General features: G+C 52.7%; 1 protein-coding gene across 6 annotated transcripts in view; it reads right to left on the bottom strand.

Annotated features, from left to right (window-relative positions):
• LOC132381611 (zinc finger protein 432-like) overlaps window positions 1-22,705 on the bottom strand; it is a 65,575-nt gene that overhangs the window by 11,342 nt on the left and 31,528 nt on the right. Inside the window, exons 1-2 of one of the 6 annotated variants that reach the window (XM_059951128.1) lie at window positions 16,013-16,146; window positions 986-6,963 (exon numbers count right to left, since the gene is read on the bottom strand). In XM_059951128.1, the coding sequence (XP_059807111.1) occupies window positions 4,954-6,249 (1,296 nt within the window). In that variant the 5' untranslated portion in view covers window positions 6,250-6,963; window positions 16,013-16,146 and the 3' untranslated portion in view covers window positions 986-4,953. Of the gene's footprint in view, window positions 1-985; window positions 6,964-8,751; window positions 8,973-15,976; window positions 16,147-22,705 lie in introns of those variants that run through there. The other 5 variants (XM_059951130.1, XM_059951131.1, XR_009508076.1 and 2 more) reach the window with 5 other exon arrangements.

Here is a 22,705-nt window from a genome sequence, read left to right as displayed (position 1 = left end):
GGTCTCGGCCCGAAATGTCGACCGTCTACTCTTTTCTGTAGACGCCGCCTGGCCTGTTGAGTTCGTCCAGCATCTTGTCTGTGTTGCTTCTAATATTCAAGATGCCAGGGCGCTGAAATGACAACATGAAGTGCTGGAAAATGTTATTTTTATTTACAATACAGAGATACAGTACAGTAACAGGAAGTTCCGGCCCAATGAGCCCATCCCACTCATTTACATCCATGTGATATACTAACCTACTAACCCATATGCCTTTGGAATATGCGCAGAGACCCACACGGTCACAGGGAGAACACACAGACTCCTTACAGACAGCAGTGGGAATCGAACCCAGGCCACTAGCACCCTTGTAGCATTATGCTAACCATTACAAAACCATGCTCAATAGACAAGAACTTACTAAGGCTGATTGGGTAGATTATTTCCAGGAAAAGGGATACCTGGTGAGGAGTTCAGGGTCTTTAATTGAGACTTATTGGTTTGCATGTTCCTGTTAGAGTGAGGGGCAAGGCTGGCTGGAGAAGGGACCTACAATGACCTATAATGAATGAGGTTCACAGCCTCCTCTATTGCTATGATGAGTCCACCCTCAGCTTGAGGCAGCAACACCTCATATTCTGTCTGAGTATCCTCCAACCTGACAGTATGGATATTAATGTTTCTAACTTCCAGTAATTTCTACCTCTCCCCTTCTCTCTTTTCCATTCCTCATTCTGGCTCCTCTCTTATTGTCACCTACCCATCACTACTCTCATGTGCCCTCCTTCCCTTTCTCTCATGGTCCACTCTGTTCTCCTGATTCCTTACTTCAGCCCTTTATGTTTTCCATGCAACACCTTCCCTCTTACTCCATCGTCCCTCCTCCTACCTCTCTATTCTGGCTTCTTCCCCCTTTGTTTCTAGTTCTGATGAAAGGTCTTGACCTTTCAACTGTTAATTCCTCTCCATAACTACTGCCTGACCTGCTGAGTTCCTCCAGTACTGTGTGTGTGTGTGTGTGTGTGTGTGTGTGTGTGTGTGTGTGTGTGTGTGTGTGTGTGTGTTGCTATGAATGATGGGGGCAATGAGATTCTAGTCAGAGGATGGAGGCATGGGTTAGGTACGGACAACTGGGATCAAGTGAAACCCATGAGGACCATAAGAGATGTAGTGGTGGATACACAATTCAAAGCAGAAGGACAAAAAGTGGACATGGCAGAGAAAATTATGGAAAACTCAATGAAGAAAAAACAAGTAGAGAGAGACATACACAAAATGCTGTAGGAATCCAGCAGATCAGGCAGCATCTATGGAGAGGAGTAAACAGTCAACGTTTCAGGCTAAGCCCCTTCAAGAATAGAGCCCCTACAAGACCAAAGAGGACATCTTTGTGTGGAGCCTCAGGATAGGAGCAAGTTCCTTACTGAATATTTCTCCACTGCTTTTACCATTGGGTAAGACAAGGGAACACACACCAGTCCTCACATTGGGATCAGAAGTGGAAAGGGTATGCAATTTCAAGTCCCCAAGTGTCAATATCTCTGTGGACCTAACCAGAACTCAACATATTGATGCAGCTATAAAGAAGGCAAGACAGCAGCTACATTTCATTAGGAGTTTGAGAAGATTTGGTATGTCACTGAAATTATTTGCAAATTTTTACAGATGTACTGTGGAGAGAATTCTAACGGGCCGCATCACTGTCTGATAAGGGGAGAGGGGCTCCTGCAAAGGATCAAAGTAAGTTGCAGGGAGTTGTAAACGTAGTCAGCTCCATCGTGGCCACTAGCCCCCACAGTAATCCAGGTCATCATCAAGGAGTAGGGCTTCAGAAAGGTGGTATCCATCATTAAGGACATCCACCACCCAGCACCTGCCCCCTTCTCAGTGTTACCATCAGGTAGGAGGTACAGAAGCCTGAAGGCACACACTCAGCAGTTCAGAAACAGCTTCTTCCCCTCTGCCACCTGATTTCTGAATTGACATTAAACCCATGAACACTACCTCACTGCTTTTTTAATTCCATATTTTTGCACCACTGATTTAACTATTTTATATCTATTTACTGTAATTCACCGTTTTCTTTTTCTATATCATTATACTGCTGCCTCAAAGTTAACAAATTTCCCGACATATGCCACTGATATAAACCTGACCCTGGGAATGTCATAAAGACTTCAGGACCAGGGAGGGTTAACGGGGGTATCTTGGGGATAGTTTGCATTACAGCAGAGGAGGTGCTGGATGTCACAAAATTTGTCGAGGTAGATAAATCTCCAGGGCACGGTCAGGTACATCCAAGAACAGTGAAGGAAGCTGGAAACAAATTCATGAGCTCCTTGACTGAGATATTAGCATCAGTACTGACAGGTCAGGTGCAGAAAGACTAACGCTGTACCTTTATTTACGACGGCTGGAAAGAGAACCCTGGGAACTATGGACCACTAGGCATGATTATGGAGACTGTTAGGGCAGAGAGGGCTCATTCAGCAAGGACACTCAGGTATAAAAAACAAGTGCCATCACCATGATTAAGTTATACTACAGTCCGCCGAAATATCAGCAGGTGAAGGAACAGATATATAGAATATTGATATAAATATTCCAACATGTCAGTCCATGGCCTCCTGTAATGTCATGATGAGGCCACACTCAGTTTGGAGGAGCAACACCTTATATTCCGTTCAGATAGCTTCCAACCTGACAGCTTGAAAATCAATTTCTTGATCTTCCGGTAACTGCGCCCCCCTTCCCATTCCTCATTTCTGTTACTCTCTGTCACCTTATCTCCTCCCTCTGGTGTTCTTCCCCCTTCCCTTTCTTTCCTCTCCAATTCCACCTTCTCCAGCCCTTTATCTCTTTCACCAATTAACTTCCCAGCTCTTTACTTCACCTATCTTCATGCTTCTTCCTCTCCCCCCCAACTTCTTATTCTGACCTCATCTACTTTTCCAGTCCTGATGAAGGGTCTCGGCCTGAAACGTTGATGGTTTACTCTATTCCATAGATGCTGCCTGGCCTGTTGAGTTCCTCCAGCATTCTGTGTGTGTTGCTTAGATGTTTATGAGCCTGATCTGTGCAGGTCCCCACCCTGCTACAGTGAGATGAAGAGGAAGCTTGGGTTTATGTCCCAGTCGTCCTGATCTGTGAGTGTCCCTACCCCCCCACGGGGAGATGGGGAAGGTCACGGCAGGGGGCAGTCAGGGAGGTAAAACAAACCCACCCTGAGCCCTGAGGGGGACAGCTGGTGTGTGACTATCGTGAAAGGTCAAGCTGAGGTTGGTGAGGGTGTGCACTCCACAGTGATATCAGGGTGAAGCCCCATCCCGCCTCAGTGCCCATCCCAATGGATTGTGAAGACGCAAAAGATGTCAGACAGCGTCTGCAGATCGAGGCACAGAAACAGGTCCTTCAGCCTGAGTTGCCGAATCCAACTCATCCAATTTACCAATGTTTGGCCCATATATCCTTCCAAACCTTTCCTGTCCATGAACCTGTCCAAAATGACTTCCGGACACTGTAACTGTACTTGCTCGACGACTTCTTCTACATTGTGTACCAGACACCCACCTCCTTCCAAGTGAAAATCTTGCCCCTAAAGAGCTACTTAAATCTCTCTCGCACACACCTTAAACCACTGTCATCCAGTTTTACACTATGCCTTTCATCATTTTATAAACTTTCATATTTGATGTCTCAACCAGGGGTAAAAACAGCAGAGGAAAGTGGTTTTTTTAACTACACAGAGAGTGGTGGGTATGTGGATCTCCTTGCCACTGATGGAAGATGCAGATACATTAGGGGCATTTAAGAAACTCCTCGATAGGCACATGGATCTCTGTAGGAGAGAAGGATTAGATTGACTTTAGAGTGAGTTAAAAGGTTGGCACAACATTGCGAGCCAACTATGTTATAGTGTTGTATGTTCTATCCTGCATCTGGTTATATCTCAAGCCTCCCAATCCTGGTATCTTCCTTGTGAATGTAATTTCCACCTTTGTATTCTTAAAGTTATCCTTTCTACAGACCAGAACTGTACATACACTCCAAGTGTGGTCTCACCGACATCTCTGAGTTGCGACACGACGCGCTGAGTCTTGCGTACAATCTCCTGACCAATGAGGATAAGTGAGCCAAATGCCTTCAGCACTCCGTCCACCCTCGGTCCAGGACATCTGTATGCGTAGGTCACTCTGTTCTCCAATGCTCCCCAGGGCACTGCCATTCACTGTACGAGTCCTGCCCCGGTTTACCTTCTGAAAGTGCAACACTTTGCGTCTGACTTAAGCTTCGCCTGTGACCTCTTGGCCCATTTTCACAAGCGAGCCGGATGTTGGACCCCGGAACCACAAAACGGGACGCTGTAAGAGCTCAGCGGGTTGAGTAGAGTCTGTGGACGATAAAGCTGAAAGTGTATGTTCTGTTTTCAAGGCCCTGCGTCCAATCGCGACTTCAGCCTCCACGGATGCCGCTGGACACTCAGTGGGTTATGCTCCCTGCTTTGTGTGACCATCTTACCGCAGGCAAAGGCCATTCAGCCCTTCCAACTGCCCCACAAGTCAGCAAGGTCATCAGTGACCATCAGTGACGGTGACCAGACGCCACTTTCCTGCTGTCCGACATCCTGTAATCTCTTCAACATCGCGAGTTTCCCACTGAGGTTGATGACCTCCCATTTTCCCATATTTGACCCTGCTGAATTCTGGTCTGTTCCTTCAGCTTGTCCGCATCTACTCAAAGTCCTCAGGCCCAGGTCGTTCACAGAGAGCAGATTTATTTATAATCGATGCAGAATACAAATGTACCTGCAGTTCCAGGGGAAACAACCCAAATGTGTCCAGTGACCAGGGTCCAAACCTGGATGTGATCAACAGCAGCAATAACCGTAGAATCAGTTCCTGCAGTCACTTGTGAACTCACCACTGGCTCAGCAGCTGCCGTGTTTAAATGCCCCAGGTATGTACCGCACATTTAAACTTTTCCTTTAGTGTGTGTTCTTCGGTGTGACCACAGGTGAGATGACAGTGCAAAGTTCTTCCCACATTCAGGGCAGGTGAATGGCCTCTCCCCGGTGTGAATTCGTTGGTGTCTCAGAAGGCCATACGACAGAGTGAATCCTTTCCCACACTCGGAGCAGGTGAACGGTCTCTCACCGGTGTGAATTCTTTGGTGCGTCAAAAGGACAGATGACCGAGTGAACCCCTTCCCGCACTCGCTGCAGGTGTATGGCCTCTCCCCGGTGTGGACTCGTTGATGCACCAGAAGCTGGGATGACCGAATGAACCCCTTCCCGCACTCTGAGCAGGCGAAGGGCCTCTCCCCGGTGTGAATTCGCTGGTGTGCCAGAAGGCCAGATGAGCGAGTGAACCCCTTCCCACACTCGTAGCAGGTGAAAGGCATCTCCCCGGTGTGGACTCGGTGGTGCATCAAAAGAACAGATAACCGAGTGAACCCCTTCCCGCACTCAGAGCAAGCGAAGGGCCTCTCCCCGGTGTGAATTCGCTGGTGTCTCACAAGGCCGGACGACAGAGTGAATCCTTTCCCACACTCGGAGCATTTGAAGGGCCTCTCCCCGGTGTGAATTCTTTGGTGCGTCAGAAGGACAGACGATCGAGTGAATCCCTTCCCGCACTCTGAGCAGGTGAAAGGCCTCTCACCGGTGTGAATTCGTTGGTGCGCCAGTAGCTCGGATGAACGAGTGAACCCTTTCCTGCATTCAGAGCAGGCAAAGGGGCTCTCCCCGGTGTGAATTCGCTGGTGCGCCAGTAGCTCAGACGAGCGCGTGAATCCCTTCCCGCACTCGGAGCAGGTGAACGGCCGCTCCCTGTTGTGAATCCGTTGGTGTGTCAGTAGCTCGGTTGACCGAGTGAAGCCTTTCCCACACTTGGAGCAGGCAAAGGGGCTCTCCCCGGTGTGAATCTGTTGGTGCACCAGTAGCTCGGACGACCGCGTGAACCCCTTCCCGCACTCGGAGCAGACAAACGGCCTCTCCCCGGTGTGCGTTCGCTGGTGCGTCAGAAGCTCGGACGACCGCGTGAACCCCTTCCCGCACTCGGAGCAGGTGAAGGCCCGCTCCCCGGTGTGAATCTGCTGGTGCATCAGAAGCTCGTACGACCGAGTGAACCCCTTCCCGCACTCGGAACACACGAACAACTCCCCGGTGTGCACTCGCTGGTGTCTCTGCAGGCTGAAGAAATGCTTGAAGATCTTCCCGCAGTGAGAGCAGGTGAACGGCTTCCCCCCAGCGGGAATCTGCTGGCCGTCCATCAGGTCGCGGATCACTTGAAGTCCTTCCCACGGTCAAATGTGTCAGGGGGTTGGATTGCCAAATGAACCCTCTCCCACCCTCACTGGTGAGTCACCAAGTGGGATGAGTGAGTGACTGTTTCCTCGTTTGCACACCAGGCGAATGGCGTCTCCCCAGTGTGAATTTCCCGGTGTCTCATCGTGCTGAGCGACTGAGCCCTCTCATCCTCCTCAAGCAGGGTGACCATGTTTCCCCGGGACCTCAGTGATCAGTCAGTGAACAGATGACCGAATTAACTACTCTCTTCAAATGGAGAGAAGATTTGGATATTCTCAGGGAAACAGAACACGCTCCCAGTCACAGATCAGGTGAGCTCACCTCCCCCAGCGTGTCACACACGGTCTCTCGTTGCAGTGGCTGTTCCTTTCCCAATCACTGCCCACTCCTTCACAGAGCTGAAGAAGTTACACGGCTTGTCTGAAACTGGCTCCTGACCTCACATGCGTGGTTTCTCCTCTCCCCGCTGTAGACAGTGTGTCTTCTCCCCAGCTGTGTCACGGTCGGTGCCCTGCAACAGCCCTCACCGCCTGGGGTCTGAAGTGAAACAAACCAGCGTCTCTCCCTCCACGCTCACAGGCCGATGATATTCAGGTGCTGGGGAGCTGAGTGGGGTGTAGATCGGATGTGATATTCCGTCTGAGATACCCAGTCGCAATTCCTCCACCTTTAATGTCCTGTAAAAAGATACAAAAATCATCAATAAGTACAGGGTAGTGACAGAACAGATCACTTTAATCTCCTGGGTCGGCTGTAGCTCTCTGACTGCGACAGTTAGACATTTGGCCCATTGAGTCTGCTCCAGCATTCCATCACAGCTGATTTATTAACCCTTCCAACCCCATTCCCCTGCCTCCACCCCATTTGAAGACTGATTAATGAATACAGGACTAAAGGTGTTATATTTGAATGGATCGGAAAGTTTGAATCGCCGTGGGTAGAGCTAAGAAACTAAAAACCTGCAAGGGTAACAAGACCCTAATGGGGGTTATATACAGATCTCTGAATAGCAAAGATGTAGTCTGAAAATTGCAATGGGAGATAGGAAAAGCTTGTCAAAAGGGCTATGCTATGATAGTTATAGGGGAATTCGGTATGCGGGTAGATTGGAAAAATCAGGTTGGTGCTAGATCCGAAACAGAGAGGATTTGTAGAATCCCTATGAGATGATATTTTAGAGCAGCTTGTGCTTGAGCCCATGAGGGGAATCAATCTGGATCGGGTATTGTGCAGTGAACCGGAACTGATTAGAGGGCTTAAGGTACAGGAACCATTAGGAAACAGTGATCATAATACCACAGAATTCGTTCTAAAATTTGAGCAGAGGCTGAAGCCAGATGTATCAGTATTACAGTGGAGTAAAGGGAATCACAGAGACATGACAGCGAAGCTGGGGAAAGAACACTAGCAGGAATGACGGCAGAACAGCCATGGATGGAGCGTCTGGGAGCAATTCCGAAAGCATGGGATAGGTACATCCCAAAGAGGAAGTAGTGTTCTAAAAGGAAGATGGCTGCCAAGGTGTCAAAGCCAACATAAAATCTTATAAGAGGCATATAATAGAGCAAAAATTATTTAGAATTAGAGAATTGGGAAGCTTTTAAAAAATCAGAAGAAAACTAAAAAAAATCATATAAAAATATTTTTAATAAGAATTGTACCTTTTAAACAAACTCATGTATTTTTCACAATATGTGGTGGTTCATCCTCACTCACTGGCAAGAAAGCGTTATAGCAGCTAAACTAATGGTTTACCACCTTTCTCATTGTTCAGTGGCGATTAGGGCATTACCGTGATGTAATTGCTTCAATTATGTAGCCTATTAACTAGTTTACTCCCATCAAGGGCATTTCCCTTTTCTTATTATAGAAGCGCTGTATTTTTCAGAGGTGCTATCTTTATTCGTTTTGCATTTGCATTCTTTGTTGTTCATTTACCTCTCAGCATTGTTTCTCAGCTCCTTATTGGTTTGCTTAGTATCTGTACGTTCATTTGTACTCTAAAATAAACTATTGTTGGAATTAAGACAGCTCGTCATTCCTGACTCCCAGAAGAACCCCAAGGATCAGAAAATAAACATATACCCCAACGACAGTACCCAAACCAACATACACATTATTGAAGGGAATGGCCACAGGGTCCACTGCTCTGGCTGTCTATTGCTTTAACCACTCCTGTCAGTCACCGTACAACCTGCCTCCCACAGCTTAGGGGTGACTACTTCCCTGCGGCTCCTGTCTATAACCTCATTATCCCCTAGGAGCTGGAGGTTATCCAGCTGCAGCACCAGTTCCTCAGCATGGTCTCGATAAAGCTGCAGCTGGATGCAGCTGATGTAGTTATCAGCAAGACTGGACATCTCCCAGACTTCACACAGCTGGCTCAAAGAGCACGGCGCTAATCCTGGATCCGTTCTGAACGCTCTGGCCGCGTGCCACTACACAAAGGAAGAGAACGAACATACCAGCTAGAAACTTCCTCAAGATCTTCGCTCATTCTGGCCAAAGCCCAGGGCCACTCAGCTTACACCTCGCTTCTTTCTACTGGCCCTTGCTAAGTTACTAATGGGCCAGCCAGTGGCGTAGTGGCATCAGCACTGGACTTCCAGGTGGACGGTCCTGAGTTCAAATCCAGCCTGGGCAACAGCAGTATCTGCGCAGACGAAAATCTACTTCCACATCTTGCCACGCACTACACTACCCATGAGCTGACAGCGACTCGACTGCACTCAACAACAACAACAGCCCAACCCAAACAATCTGCCACTCAGCAAACAAGTCTCAACAGGCCCTGCTCCCTTCTTAAGACTGGCACGTAAGCTGTAGAAGGAACTCTCTCCAACTCCCTGTGATTTCCTGCTCAGTAGACAAGTCCTGACAAGCCCAGCTCTTTCTAAAACTGGCATGTAAAGTCCACAAGAACCAACTCTCTCTGCAATCTCCGCTGGGCAAACAAGGGCATTTAAAAGAAGTATGGATAGGCACATTAACTAGATAGGCCAAAGGGCCTGTTTCCATGCTGTAGTGCTCTATGACTATCCTGCCACTGGGTCAGGCTCCGAGGCTTGTGTCCAGCTCCAGAGACCCGAGCACAAGACTGGGCCAAGTGGTCAACCAGTTCACACTCAGACCAACGACAGCCGGATAAAGATTAGAAATCCCCGGACACAAGATTCTGGAATCCCCCCTGCCTGAGGGAGGAATGGAGACGGAGTTTGTGAATACATTCACAGGACCTTCAGGGTGTCCAGCAGCCGAGGAAGTGAACTTCTGCACTTTGAGGCCTGACACGAAAGACCAGCCCTGATGATGAAGAAGAGATCTGATCACCAGGGAAGCAAATGCCCCGTACTTCTCCCAAACATCACTGTGGAAGAGTCATGCTCCAGTACCCTGCACTGTCACGGTGAATGTATTCTGCTTACTTGGTGCAGGGGGGTGTAGCCCCCTCTCCCCTTCCACAGGCTAGAAAGAGGCACCCCACACCTCAGGTGACACACTATTGTAGCAGAAAAGCAAGGACATGATGGTAAGTGGATATATTTCATGAGGACTTTGAGGAGATTTGGTGTGTCACCAAAGACTCCAGACACACGGTGGAGAACACTAACTGGCTGCATAACTATCTGGTGACGGAGGGGCCACTGCACAAGACTGGAAAAAGTTACAGAGCTCGGTCAGCTCCTTGATGGGCACAGGAGACCATCGAGGACCCCTCCAAAAGGCGATGCCTGAAAAAGGGACCCCCCCCCCGGCCAACCAGGACATGCCCTCTTCTCATTGCTTCCATCAGGGAAGAGCTACAGGAGTCTGAATAATCAATGCTTCGGGAACAGCTTCTTCCCCTCCACTATTACATTTCTAAGTGGACAAAACCCCTGAACACCACCTCACTACATTTGCACCATTTGCACTGCATATTTAATTTTTAAAATGTATTTATTGTATTGTTCATTTCATGTACACTGCTGCCCAAAAGAACAAGTTTCATGACCTATGTTAGTGATGATAAACCTGACCCTGATCCTTGACTGGGCCTCAGCTGGTCCATCAGGAAGGATCCGTGAGATTGTAACACAACTGTAATGTCACAGGGATCATGAGTGTCTGGAGTGGTCAGTGGGATTCCTCATCGAGCAGGGAGGGACTGAATAGAGAGGTACAAATCGATGAACTGATTTTAGATGAGATTGGGAGAACAACAGAAGAAGGGGCAGTGTGATATTCATCCCTTTACCTTTGATCTCTTGCCTCAATGCATCTTCCCTGCACTGACCCCATTTCTTTCGCCCTCTCAATATGGAGTGCAGAACAGTGCAGCAGATGAAGAGGCCCTTCGGCCCACCATGTCTGTGCCGACCGTGATGCTGATCCAAACTAATCCCATCCACTTGCACAGAACCCATCTGTCCCCATTCCCTGCCTTTCACGCATCTGTCTAAACGTTCCAATTGTATCTGCTTCCCATCACTTCCCCCGGCAGCCCATTCCAGGTACCTTAACATCTATTGATCTCTGTCTTAAATGTACTCGGGAACTCAACCTCCAGGGCCGTCCGGGGTGGATCTTACCGCAGGCTGGGATGGAGATCACACTCATATTCAATATTCCAGAAACCATCTCACCAGGACCTCGATACACTGAGTGGCTACGTTAGTAGGTACACCTGTTCATTATTGGAAATATCTCAAACAGCCAATCATGTGGTAGCACCTCAATGAATAAAAGCACGCAGATAGGGTCAAGAGGTTCTGATGTTGTTTAGCCAAGTGACGGAATGGGGAAGAAAAGTGACTTTGATCATGGAATGGTTGTTGGTGCCCACGGCATCTCAGCAACTGGTGATCTCCTGGGATTTTCACTCACAGCAATCTGTAGAGTTTACAGAGAATTGTGTGAATGGCAGGCCTCTGGGCAAAAACACCTTGTTAATGGGAGAGTTAATGAGGACCCAACATATTGATGCAGCTATAAAGGTGGCAAGACTGAGCCTAAATTTCATTAGGAGTTTGAGGAGATTTGATATGTCACCAAAAACACTCACAAATTTCTACAGATGTACCATGGAAAGCATTTTAACTGGCTTCATCACCGTTTGGTATAGGGGGAGGGGGCTATTGCACAGGATCTTCCCAAACCATTTCAGAATCTAGTGATTCTTGAAAGATCCACTAATGCCTCCATGATCTCTTCAGCCACCTCTTTCAGAACCCTGGGGTGGACGCCATCTGATTCAGGTGACGTACCTATCTTCAGACCTTTCCATTTCCCCAACAACCTTCTCTCTAGTTAAGGTAACTTCACACACCTCATGCCCCCTGACACCAGGAACTACCACCATACGGCCAGTGTCTTCCACGGTGACGACTGATGCAAAATACTTATTCAGTTTGTCTGCCATTTCATTGTCCCCATTACTACCTCTCCAGCATCGTTGTCCAGCAGTCCAATGTCCACTCTCACCTCTCTTTTAGACTTTACGTATCTGAAGAAACTTTTGGTATCCTCTTTAATATTATTGGCTAGCTTACTTTCATATTCTATCTTTACCCTCTTAATGACTTTTTAGTTGCCTTCTGTCAGTTTTTTAAAAGCTTCCTCTAATTTCCCACTAATCTTTGCTCTGTTAAATGCCCTCTCTTTGGCTTTTATGTTGGCTTTGACTTCTCTTGTTAGCTATGGTTGTGATATCTTTCCTTGGGAATACCTCTTGCTCTTTGGGATGTATATATTGTTTCCAGCTGCTTTGCCGTCATCCCTGCCAGTGTACTTTTCCAATCAATTTTGGCCAACTCCTCTCTTGCCTCTGTAATTCCCTTTACTCCACTGTAACACTGACACATCTGACTTTAGCTTCTCCTTCTCAAATTTCAGGGTGAATTATGATCACTTTCCCTATAGGTTCCTTTACCTTAAGCTCTATAATCAATTCGGGTTCATTGCACAGCACCCAATCCAGAATAGCTGATCCCCTAGTGGGCTGCTCTAAGAAGCTATCTCATAGGCACTCTCGAAACTCCCCCTCCTGGAATCCAGCACCAATCTGATTTCCCCAATCTGCCTACATATTGAAATCCCCCATGCCTATTGTAACATTGCCCTTTTGGCATACTTTTTCTGTCTCCCAATATAATTTGTAGACCACATCCTTTCTACTGTTTAGTTGTCTGTATACAACTCCCATCAAGGTCTTTTTACCCTTGCAGTCCCTGAGCTCTATCCACAATGGCTCAACACCTTCCAACCCTCTGTCACCTCTTTCTAATGATTTGATTTAATTTTTTTTTACCAACAGAGCAAAACCACCCCCTCTGCCTCCCTGCCTGTCCTTTCGATACAGTGTGTACCCTGGACATTAAGCTCCCAAATATAATCTTCTTCCAGCCCTGATTCAGTGATACCCCACAATATCTCACCTGCCAATCTGCAATTGTGCCGCTAGCTCATCTACCTTATTCCACATACTGTGCGCATTCAAAAATAACACCTCCTGTCCTGTATTCACCCTCTTCAATCCTGTCCACCTTTTACATTGCAACGCATCCTATCAACAGCCTCTCCTCTGTTTAAAAACCAGCTGCCTCACCTTCAGCACTATCATCCGCCTTGCTGCCCAGGACACTAGTCAAATGCACATTCAACCTTTTGACTCCTCATTTTGTCTGAGGTCTGACCAACATCTGCCTCCACAGCCTCTGCACTAATTGTTCTGGCACTCTGGTTCCCATCCCTCTGCAACTCCAGCTTAAACCTCACTGAGCCGCATTAACAAACCTTTCCACTGGGATATTAGCCCCCCCTCCAGTTCAGGTGCAAGCTGACTCTTCTGTACAGGTCCCACCTTTTTCGGAAGAGAGCCCAGAGATCCAAAAATCTTACGCCCTTCCTCCTACGCCAATTCCTTAGCCATGTACTAAACTGTTCTGGCTGTAAACTGAATAATCTTTCTGTTCTGGCCTCACTAGCACATGGTTCTGGTAACAACCCTGAGATCACAACTCTTTAACATGGCACCTAACTCCCTATGTAGAACCTTGTCATTAGTCCTGCCCATGTCATTGGTACCTACATGGACCTAACTTTTAGCTGTTCACCCTCTCACTTAAGAAAGCTGAGGAGTTAATCTGAAATATCCTGGACCCTGGCACCCAAGTATCTTGTTGTCCCCTAACAAATGCCCTATCACCACAGTGTGCCTCTTCCCTGCTCTTCCTTTCTGATTCACAGAGCAGATTCAGTGCCAGAAACCTGACCACTGTGACTTTCCTCTGTCAGGTCATCACCACCCCCCCCCCTCCCCATCCCAACCCAATCTCCTTCGGGATCAATAAAGTCTGTCTGTCTGTATCCCAAGTGGTATAACCACACTTGCCAATATCTCAGCTGTTAACCTTTCACAAGGGTTAAAAAAGATCTGTACTTTTTCTATTCCTTCTCCATATTTCTACCACAATCGACTCAAACAACTGCAGTCTCCAAAACTCTATGGTTAGTCCATTTTGAACAAAAACCATTCCTCCACCATCATCCATTTTCAAATCACGTCTTACATCAACGTAACCTTGTAACTTAAAAATTAGACAACTAGGTTTCCCTACACATCATGATTACTTGATAACTCTTCAACCAATCTCTTAAATTCTTAACAAACCTCTAGCAAAATTTTAAAAAGTCATTACCAGCCCTTCCTTGCAGTCTGAAATATTATCTACCCCACGTAAAGCATAATTAATAACTTCTAGAGTTGTCTTTTATCTCAAGATGTTTTTCTGAATCTTTTGATATAACTTCATTTTTCTTTTCTGTCCTTTTAGTTTGTGCTGCACGATTTAGCGCATCTGGTCGGAGGGGCAGAACTTCGGATGATGATGCCTAACGGCGATTCCTTAGCTCTATTTCTGTCCCTGATATCTCTTTTCTTCAGTTTCAGGGTTCTTTTGAAAACCCTGACCTGGAATTACACGCTGACTTCGGTTCTTTGCGGAAATGGGACCCGCTCTCAGGGCCTCACCACCGGCCGCTTTTCGATAGGCCAAGGACACGGCCTGGAAAGACTAGCGCGCCTCCAGGGTGCCGGATTTTCGTGGCTATGGAGATGGGCAGATTCGAGGCCGGTGCCGCCCGCCGCCCGATGTGTCACGGAAGTGCACGGAAGATCGAAAGCAGCGAGCTGGCTGCGTGCCCAGGGACCCGAGTTCTCTGGGCACAGAGCTCAGAAAAAGCGACAGACTTTTAACACCATAAATCAGCGAGTTGTTTTGTCACGTCTGCCCTCTCTCTGTGAAACGGCGACACCTCTTATTCCCCTCATTAGGGAGACAGAGAGTATGTTGAATTACCGGATGAACAAGTAGTCTTTGGAGTAGAGCAAGTCTGTGTCTTTATTGATGCTTTCTGCACGCTTGAGTGCTCGGAGGAGAGTGCAGATGCTCTTTTGCTGGTGGGGAGGGGGGGAGTTGCTTTTATGTGCTTATGTTTGGGAGGGGGAGCTTTGGGGTTCTAACATTTTAACTGTCATTCGTTCTTTGGGACATTCCTCTGTTTTCGTGGATGTTTGCGAAGAAAAAGAATTTCAGGATGTATATTGTATACATTTCTGACATTAAATATACTTATTGAAATCTGCCGTCAAAGTAGAAAATTTTAGTTTATCAACAATCAAAAATTCTTTGTTATAAGATCTTGCATTTTACACACTGACTAATCTATCTGTATTCTGGACATTAATAGATCAAATTGAAAGTGCTTTCTGCAGAGCCTCTATGTGGTGTGCCCATTTCCACCCAGACACACTGCATTTCCACAGCTTCCTTATATACAGAGTTATCTTCCACTTCACAATTGCTCCATTTCAGACTAACGCCTTCTCCACAACTGCCATTATCATGTTCTCCACCACGTCAACCCCGGCACACAGCTGCTACATGCCCAAACTCTGGCACTGAAAACATCAGAGGGAGCAGCACAGAAACTTGAACCGTGGTACAACTTAAATAATCTCTGTCAACCTGCAACCTTTTTCCTCAAATGTAATCAACACCGAGAAACGATCTGTAGTCCGTCATGAAACCCTTTTAAATGTTTAACATCCACAATTATTCCCTCAACTAAATTAATTTAAGCTCGGTGCATGGGCACATCTAGAGGCACTCCTGTGATAATTCCCCAAAGCCACTGTCGTTCAATACAATTCAATGGTTCACTTTCCTTCTTCCCATAGCCTTTAACACCAAAGCTTTCTCACTTTCTTTACAAAACAATAAGTGTCCCATCTACTTGCACCCACAGCATCTTCTACGCTTTTTAAAAAAAAATCCTAAATTAATCTAATCAGATTGATATCAGCAAAGAGATCAACATTCAAATCTCAGCAATACCTTAAACTCTTTCTTACTTATTTAAACCCTTTCTACTGCCTTTACTGGACAAATCGCCGCTTATTTTACCCCCAGAAACCTGCCATCCGCCTTCCTCCACCCAACTCCTCACCCAGTGTCACCTCCTCGGCACCTTCACTTCTTGACACCCCCAGGCCGCTAAGAATCAACCCGAACCTCCTCTTCCCCTTCCTCCCGTGAAGTTTAATGGTTGACAGACCAAAACAAGGGGCATCTCCGACCCCGAGTGATCTGGAGTTTGGGGCAAATAGACAGGAAGTACACCCGCTCTAATTCCCCCCTGCGAAGATACCCGAAACAACGTCGGACAGTCAAAGCGGCCTCCTACCCCGAGCCGGGGGCGACTCCCCGGTGCTGAGTGAAGCGGCGGCCGGGCTCCCGGCCCCGAACCTCCGGCCAACTTCGGTCAGCGCCGAGCTACGCGGCGGTGACGTCACGGCGGCGTCCGGCGCATGCGCCCCGGGCCGCTCCGTGACGTCACTTCTACAAACTGTTCGCAAACTTGCATTTCGACAACGCCGGACCCCTCTCTGCTTTACCCCCTCTGGTCCCCTCGCTGCCCTCCGGACCCCTCTCTGCTTTACCCCCTCTGGTCCCCTCGCTGCCCTCCGGACCCCTCTCTGCTTTACCCCCTCTGGTCCCCTCGCTGCCCTCCGGACCCCTCTCTGCTTTACCCCCTCTGGTCCCCTCGCTGCCCTCCGGACACCTCTCTGCTTTACACCCTCTGGTCCCCTCGCTGCCCTCCGGACCCCTCTCTGCTTTACCCCCTCTGGTCCCCACTCTGCTTTACCCCCTCTGGTCCCCTCGCTGCCCTCCGGACCCCTCTCTGCTTTACCCCCTCTGGTCCCCTCGCTGCCCTCCAGACCCCTCTCTGCTTTACCCCCTCCGGTCTCCTCTCTGCCCTCCGGACCCCTCTCTGCTTTACCCCCTCTGGTCCCCTCGCTGCCCTCCGGACCCCTCTCTGCTTTACCCCCTCTGGTCCCCTCGCTGCCCTCCGGACCCCTCTCTGCTTTACCCCCTCTGGTCCCCTCGCTGCCCTCCGGACCCCTCTCTGCTTTACCCCCTCTGGTCCCCTCGCTGCCCTCCGGACCCCTCTCTGCTTTACCCCCTCTGGTCCCCTCGCTGCCCTCCGGACCCCTCTCTGCTTTACCCCCTCTGGTCCCCTCGCTGCCCTCCGGACCCCTCTCTGCTTTACCCCCTCTGATCCCCTCGCTGCCCTCCGGAACCCTCTCTGCTTTACCCCCTCCGGTCTCCTCTCTGCCCTCCGGACCTCTCTCTGCTTTACCCCCTCTGGTCCCCTCGCTGCCCTCCGGACCCCTCTCTGCTTTACCCCCTCCGGTCCCCTCTCTGCTTTACCCCCTCCGGTCCCCTCTCTGCTTTACCCCCTCCGCTCTCCTCTCTGCTTTACCCCCTCCGCTCTCCTCTCTGCTTTACCCCCTCTGGTCTCCTCTCTGCTTTACCCCCTCCAGTCTCTGCCCTCCGGACCTCTCTCTGCTTTACCCCCACTGGTCCCCTCTCTACCCGGTCCCCTCGCTGCTTTACCCCGTCCGGCCTCCTCTCTACCCTCCGGTCCCCTCGCTGCTTTACCCCCTCAGGCCTCCTCTCTACCCTCCGGTCCCCTCGCTGCTTTACCCCCTTCGGTCTCCTCTCTGCCCTCCGGACCTCTCTCTGCTTTACCCCCTCTGGTCTCCTCTCTGCTTTACCCCCTCCGGTCTCCTCTCTGCCCTCCGGACCTCTCTCTGCTTTACCCCCTCTGGTCCCCTCGCTGCCCTCCGGACCCCTCTCTGCTTTACCCCCTCCGGACTTCTCTCTGCTTTACCCCCTCTGGTCTCCTCGCTGCCCTCCAGACCCCTCTCTGCTTTACCCCCTCCGGTCTCCTCTCTGCCCTCCGGACCCCTCTCTGCTTTACCCCCTCTGGTCCCCTCGCTGCCCTCCGGACCCCTCTCTGCTTTACCCCCTCTGGTCCCCTCGCTGCCCTCCGGAACCCTCTCTGCTTTACCCCCTCCGGTCTCCTCTCTGCCCTCCGGACCTCTCTCTGCTTTACCCCCTCTGGTCCCCTCGCTGCCCTCCGGACCCCTCTCTGCTTTACCCCCTCCGGTCCCCTCTCTGCTTTACCCCCTCCGGTCCCCTCTCTGCTTTACCCCCTCCGCTCTCCTCTCTGCTTTACCCCCTCTGGTCTCCTCTCTGCTTTACCCCCTCCGGACTCCTCGCTGCCCTCCGGACACATCTCTGCTTTACCCCCACTGGTCCCCTCGCTGCCCTCCGGACCCCTCTCTGCTTTACCCCCTCTGGTCCCCTCGCTGCCCTCCGGACCCCTCTCTGCTTTACCCCCTCTGGTCCCCTCGCTGCCCTCCGGACCCCTCTCTGCTTTACCCCCTCTGGTCCCTTCGCTGCCCTCCGGACCCCTCTCTGCTTTACCCCCTCTGGTCCCCTCGCTGCCCTCCGGACCCCTCTCTGCTTTACCCCCTCTGGTCCCCTCTCTGCCCTCCGGACCCCTCTCTGCTTTACCCCCTCTGGTCCCCTCGGTGCCCTCCGGACCCCTCTCTGCTTTACCCCCTCTGGTCCCCTCGCTGCCCTCCGGACCCCTCTCTGCTTTACCCCCTCTGGTCCCCTCGCTGCCCTCCGGACCCCTCTCTGCTTTACCCCCTCTGGTCCTCTCGCTGCCCTCCGGACCCCTCTCTGCTTTACCCCCTCCGGTCTCCTCTCTGCCCTCCGGACCTCTCTCTGCTTTACCCCCTCCGGTCCCCTCGCTGCCCTCCGGACCCCTCTCTGCTTTACCCCCTCCGGTCTCCTCTCTGCCCTCCGGACCCCTCTCTGCTTTACCCCCTCTGGTCTCCTCTCTGCCCTCCGGACCCCTCTCTGCTTTACCCCCTCTGGTCCCCTCGCTGCCCTCTGGACCTCTCTCTGCTTTACCCCCTCTGGTCCCCTCTCTACCCTCCCGTCCCCTCTCTACCCTCCCGTCCCCTCGCTGCTTTACCCCCTCCGGTCTCCTCTCTGCCCTCCGGACCCCTCTCTGCTTTACCCCCTCCGGTCTCCTCTCTGCCCTCCGGACCTCTGCTTTACCCCCTCTGGTCCCCTCGCTGCCCTCCGGACCCCTCTCTGCTTTACCCCCTCTGGTCCTCTCGCTGCCCTCCGGACCCCTCTCTGCTTTACCCCCTCCGGTCTCCTCTCTGCCCTCCGGACCTCTCTCTGCTTTACCCCCTCCGGTCCCCTCGCTGCCCTCCGGACCCCTCTCTGCTTTACCCCCTCTAGTCCCCTCGCTGCCCTCTGGACCTCTCTCTGCTTTACCCCCTCTGGTCCCCTCTCTACCCTCCCGTCCCCTCGCTGCTTTACCCCCTCCGGTCTCCTCTCTGCCCTCCGGACCCCTCTCTGCTTTACCCCCTCCGGTCTCCTCTCTGCCCTCCGGACCTCTGCTTTACCCCCTCTGGTCCCCTCGCTGCCCTCCGGCCTCCTCGCTGCTTTACCCCCTCCGGTCTCCTCTCTGCCCTCCGGACCCCTCTCTGCCTTACCCCCTCCGGTCTCCTCTCTGCCCTCCGGACCTCTGCTGTACCCCCTCTGGTCCCTCTGCCCTCCAGACCCCTGTCTGCTTTACCCCCTCTGGTCCCCTCGCTGCCCTCCGGACCCCTCTCTGCTTTACCCCCTCTGGTCCCCTCGCTGCCCTCCGGACCCCTCTCTGCTTTACCCCCTCTGGTCCCCTCGCTGCCCTCCGGACCCCTCTCTGCTTTACCCCCTCTGGTCCCCTCGCTGCCCTCCGGACCCCTCTCTGCTTTACCCCCTCTGATCCCCTCGCTGCCCTCCGGAACCCTCTCTGCTTTACCCCCTCCGGTCTCCTCTCTGCCCTCCGGACCTCTCTCTGCTTTACCCCCTCTGGTCCCCTCGCTGCCCTCCGGACCCCTCTCTGCTTTACCCCCTCCGGTCCCCTCTCTGCTTTACCCCCTCCGGTCCCCTCTCTGCTTTACCCCCTCCGCTCTCCTCTCTGCTTTACCCCCTCTGGTCTCCTCTCTGCTTTACCCCCTCCAGTCTCTGCCCTCCGGACCTCTCTCTGCTTTACCCCCACTGGTCCCCTCTCTACCCGGTCCCCTCGCTGCTTTACCCCGTCCGGCCTCCTCTCTACCCTCCGGTCCCCTCGCTGCTTTACCCCCTCAGGCCTCCTCTCTACCCTCCGGTCCCCTCGCTGCTTTACCCCCTTCGGTCTCCTCTCTGCCCTCCGGACCTCTCTCTGCTTTACCCCCTCTGGTCTCCTCTCTGCTTTACCCCCTCCGGTCTCCTCTCTGCCCTCCGGACCTCTCTCTGCTTTACCCCCTCTGGTCCCCTCGCTGCCCTCCGGACCCCTCTCTGCTTTACCCCCTCCGGACTTCTCTCTGCTTTACCCCCTCTGGTCCCCTCGCTGCCCTCCAGACCCCTCTCTGCTTTACCCCCTCCGGTCTCCTCTCTGCCCTCCGGACCCCTCTCTGCTTTACCCCCTCTGGTCCCCTCGCTGCCCTCCGGACCCCTCTCTGCTTTACCCCCTCTGGTCCCCTCGCTGCCCTCCGGACCCCTCTCTGCTTTACCCCCTCTGATCCCCTCGCTGTCCTCCGGACCCCTCTCTGCTTTACCCCCTCCGGTCTCCTCTCTGTTTTATCCCCTCCGGTCCCCTCTCTGCTTTACCCCTTCCGGTCTCCTCTCTGCTTTACCCCCTCCAGTCTCTGCCGTCCGGACCTCTCTCTGCTTTACCCCCACTGGTCCCCTCTCTACCCTCCGGTCCCCTCGCTGCTTTACCCCGTCCGGCCTCCTTTCTACCCTCCGGTCCCCTCGCTGCTTTACCCCCTCCGGCCTCCTCTCTACCCTCCGGTCCCCTCGCTGCTTTACCCCCTTCGGTCTCCTCTCTGCCCTCCGGACCTCTCTCTGCTTTACCCCCTCAGGTCTCCTCTCTGCTTTACCCCCTCCGGTCTCCTCTCTGTTTTACCCCCTCTGGTCCCCTCTCTGCTTTACCCCCTCCGGTCTCCTCTCTGCTTTACCCCCTCCGGTCTCCTCTCTGTCCTCCGGACCTCTCTCTGCTTTACCCCCTCTGGTCCCCTCTCTACCCTCTGGTCCCCTCGCTGCTTTACCCCGTCCGGCCTCCTCTCTACCCTCCGGTCCCCTGTCTGCTTTACCCCCTCCGGTCTCCTCTCTGCCCTACGGACCTCTCTCTGCTTTACCCCCTCTGGTCCCCTCTCTACCCTCTGGTCCCCTCGCTGCTTTACCCCGTCCGGCCTCCTCTCTACCCTCCGGTCCCCTCGCTGCTTTACCCCGTCCGGCCTCCTCTCTACCCTCCGGTCCCCTCGCTGCTTTACCCCCTCCGGCCTCCTCTCTGCCCTCCGGCCCCCTCGCTTCACTCCGGTCTCCTCTCTGCCCTCCGGACCCCTCTCTGCTTTACCCCCTCTGGTCCCCTCGCTGCCCTCCGGACCCCTCTCTGCTTTACCCCCTCTGGTCCCCTCGCTGCCCTCCGGACCCCTCTCTGCTTTACCCGCTCTGATCCCCTCGCTGCCCTCCGGAACCCTCTCTGCTTTACCCCCTCCGGTCTCCTCTCTGCCCTCCGGACCTCTCTCTGCTTTACCCCCTCTGGTCCCCTCGCTGCCCTCCGGACCCCTCTCTGCTTTACCCCCTCCGGTCCCCTCTCTGCTTTACCCCCTCCGGTCCCCTCTCTGCTTTACCCCCTCCGCTCTCCTCTCTGCTTTACCCCCTCTGGTCTCCTCTCTGCTTTACCCCCTCCAGTCTCTGCCCTCCGGACCTCTCTCTGCTTTACCCCCACTGGTCCCCTCTCTACCCGGTCCCCTCGCTGCTTTACCCCGTCCGGCCTCCTCTCTACCCTCCGGTCCCCTCGCTGCTTTACCCCCTCAGGCCTCCTCTCTACCCTCCGGTCCCCTCGCTGCTTTACCCCCTTCGGTCTCCTCTCTGCCCTCCGGACCTCTCTCTGCTTTACCCCCTCTGGTCTCCTCTCTGCTTTACCCCCTCCGGTCTCCTCTCTGCCCTCCGGACCTCTCTCTGCTTTACCCCCTCTGGTCCCCTCGCTGCCCTCCGGACCCCTCTCTGCTTTACCCCCTCCGGACTTCTCTCTGCTTTACCCCCTCTGGTCTCCTCGCTGCCCTCCAGACCCCTCTCTGCTTTACCCCCTCCGGTCTCCTCTCTGCCCTCCGGACCCCTCTCTGCTTTACCCCCTCTGGTCCCCTCGCTGCCCTCCGGACCCCTCTCTGCTTTACCCCCTCTGGTCCCCTCGCTGCCCTCCGGACCCCTCTCTGCTTTACCCCCTCTGATCCCCTCGCTGTCCTCCGGACCCCTCTCTGCTTTACCCCCTCCGGTCTCCTCTCTGTTTTATCCCCTCCGGTCCCCTCTCTGCTTTACCCCCTCCGGTCTCCTCTCTGCTTTACCCCCTCCAGTCTCTGCCGTCCGGACCTCTCTCTGCTTTACCCCCACTGGTCCCCTCTCTACCCTCCGGTCCCCTCGCTGCTTTACCCCGTCCGGCCTCCTTTCTACCCTCCGGTCCCCTCGCTGCTTTACCCCCTCCGGCCTCCTCTCTACCCTCCGGTCCCCTCGCTGCTTTACCCCCTTCGGTCTCCTCTCTGCCCTCCGGACCTCTCTCTGCTTTACCCCCTCTGGTCTCCTCTCTGCTTTACCCCCTCCGGTCTCCTCTCTGTTTTACCCCCTCTGGTCCCCTCTCTGCTTTACCCCCTCCGGTCTCCTCTCTGCTTTACCCCCTCCGGTCTCCTCTCTGTCCTCCGGACCTCTCTCTGCTTTACCCCCTCTGGTCCCCTCTCTACCCTCTGGTCCCCTCGCTGCTTTACCCCGTCCGGCCTCCTCTCTACCCTCCGGTCCCCTGTCTGCTTTACCCCCTCCGGTCTCCTCTCTGCCCTACGGACCTCTCTCTGCTTTACCCCCTCTGGTCCCCTCTCTACCCTCTGGTCCCCTCGCTGCTTTACCCCGTCCGGCCTCCTCTCTACCCTCCGGTCCCCTCGCTGCTTTACCCCGTCCGGCCTCCTCTCTACCCTCCGGTCCCCTCGCTGCT

Source organism: Hypanus sabinus, chromosome 26, assembly GCF_030144855.1.
Source record: "Hypanus sabinus isolate sHypSab1 chromosome 26, sHypSab1.hap1, whole genome shotgun sequence".
NCBI lineage: Eukaryota > Metazoa > Chordata > Chondrichthyes > Myliobatiformes > Dasyatidae > Hypanus > Hypanus sabinus.
The sequence above is the reverse complement of the archived record's forward strand: the minus strand, read 5'-3'. Positions and strand labels throughout refer to the sequence as shown.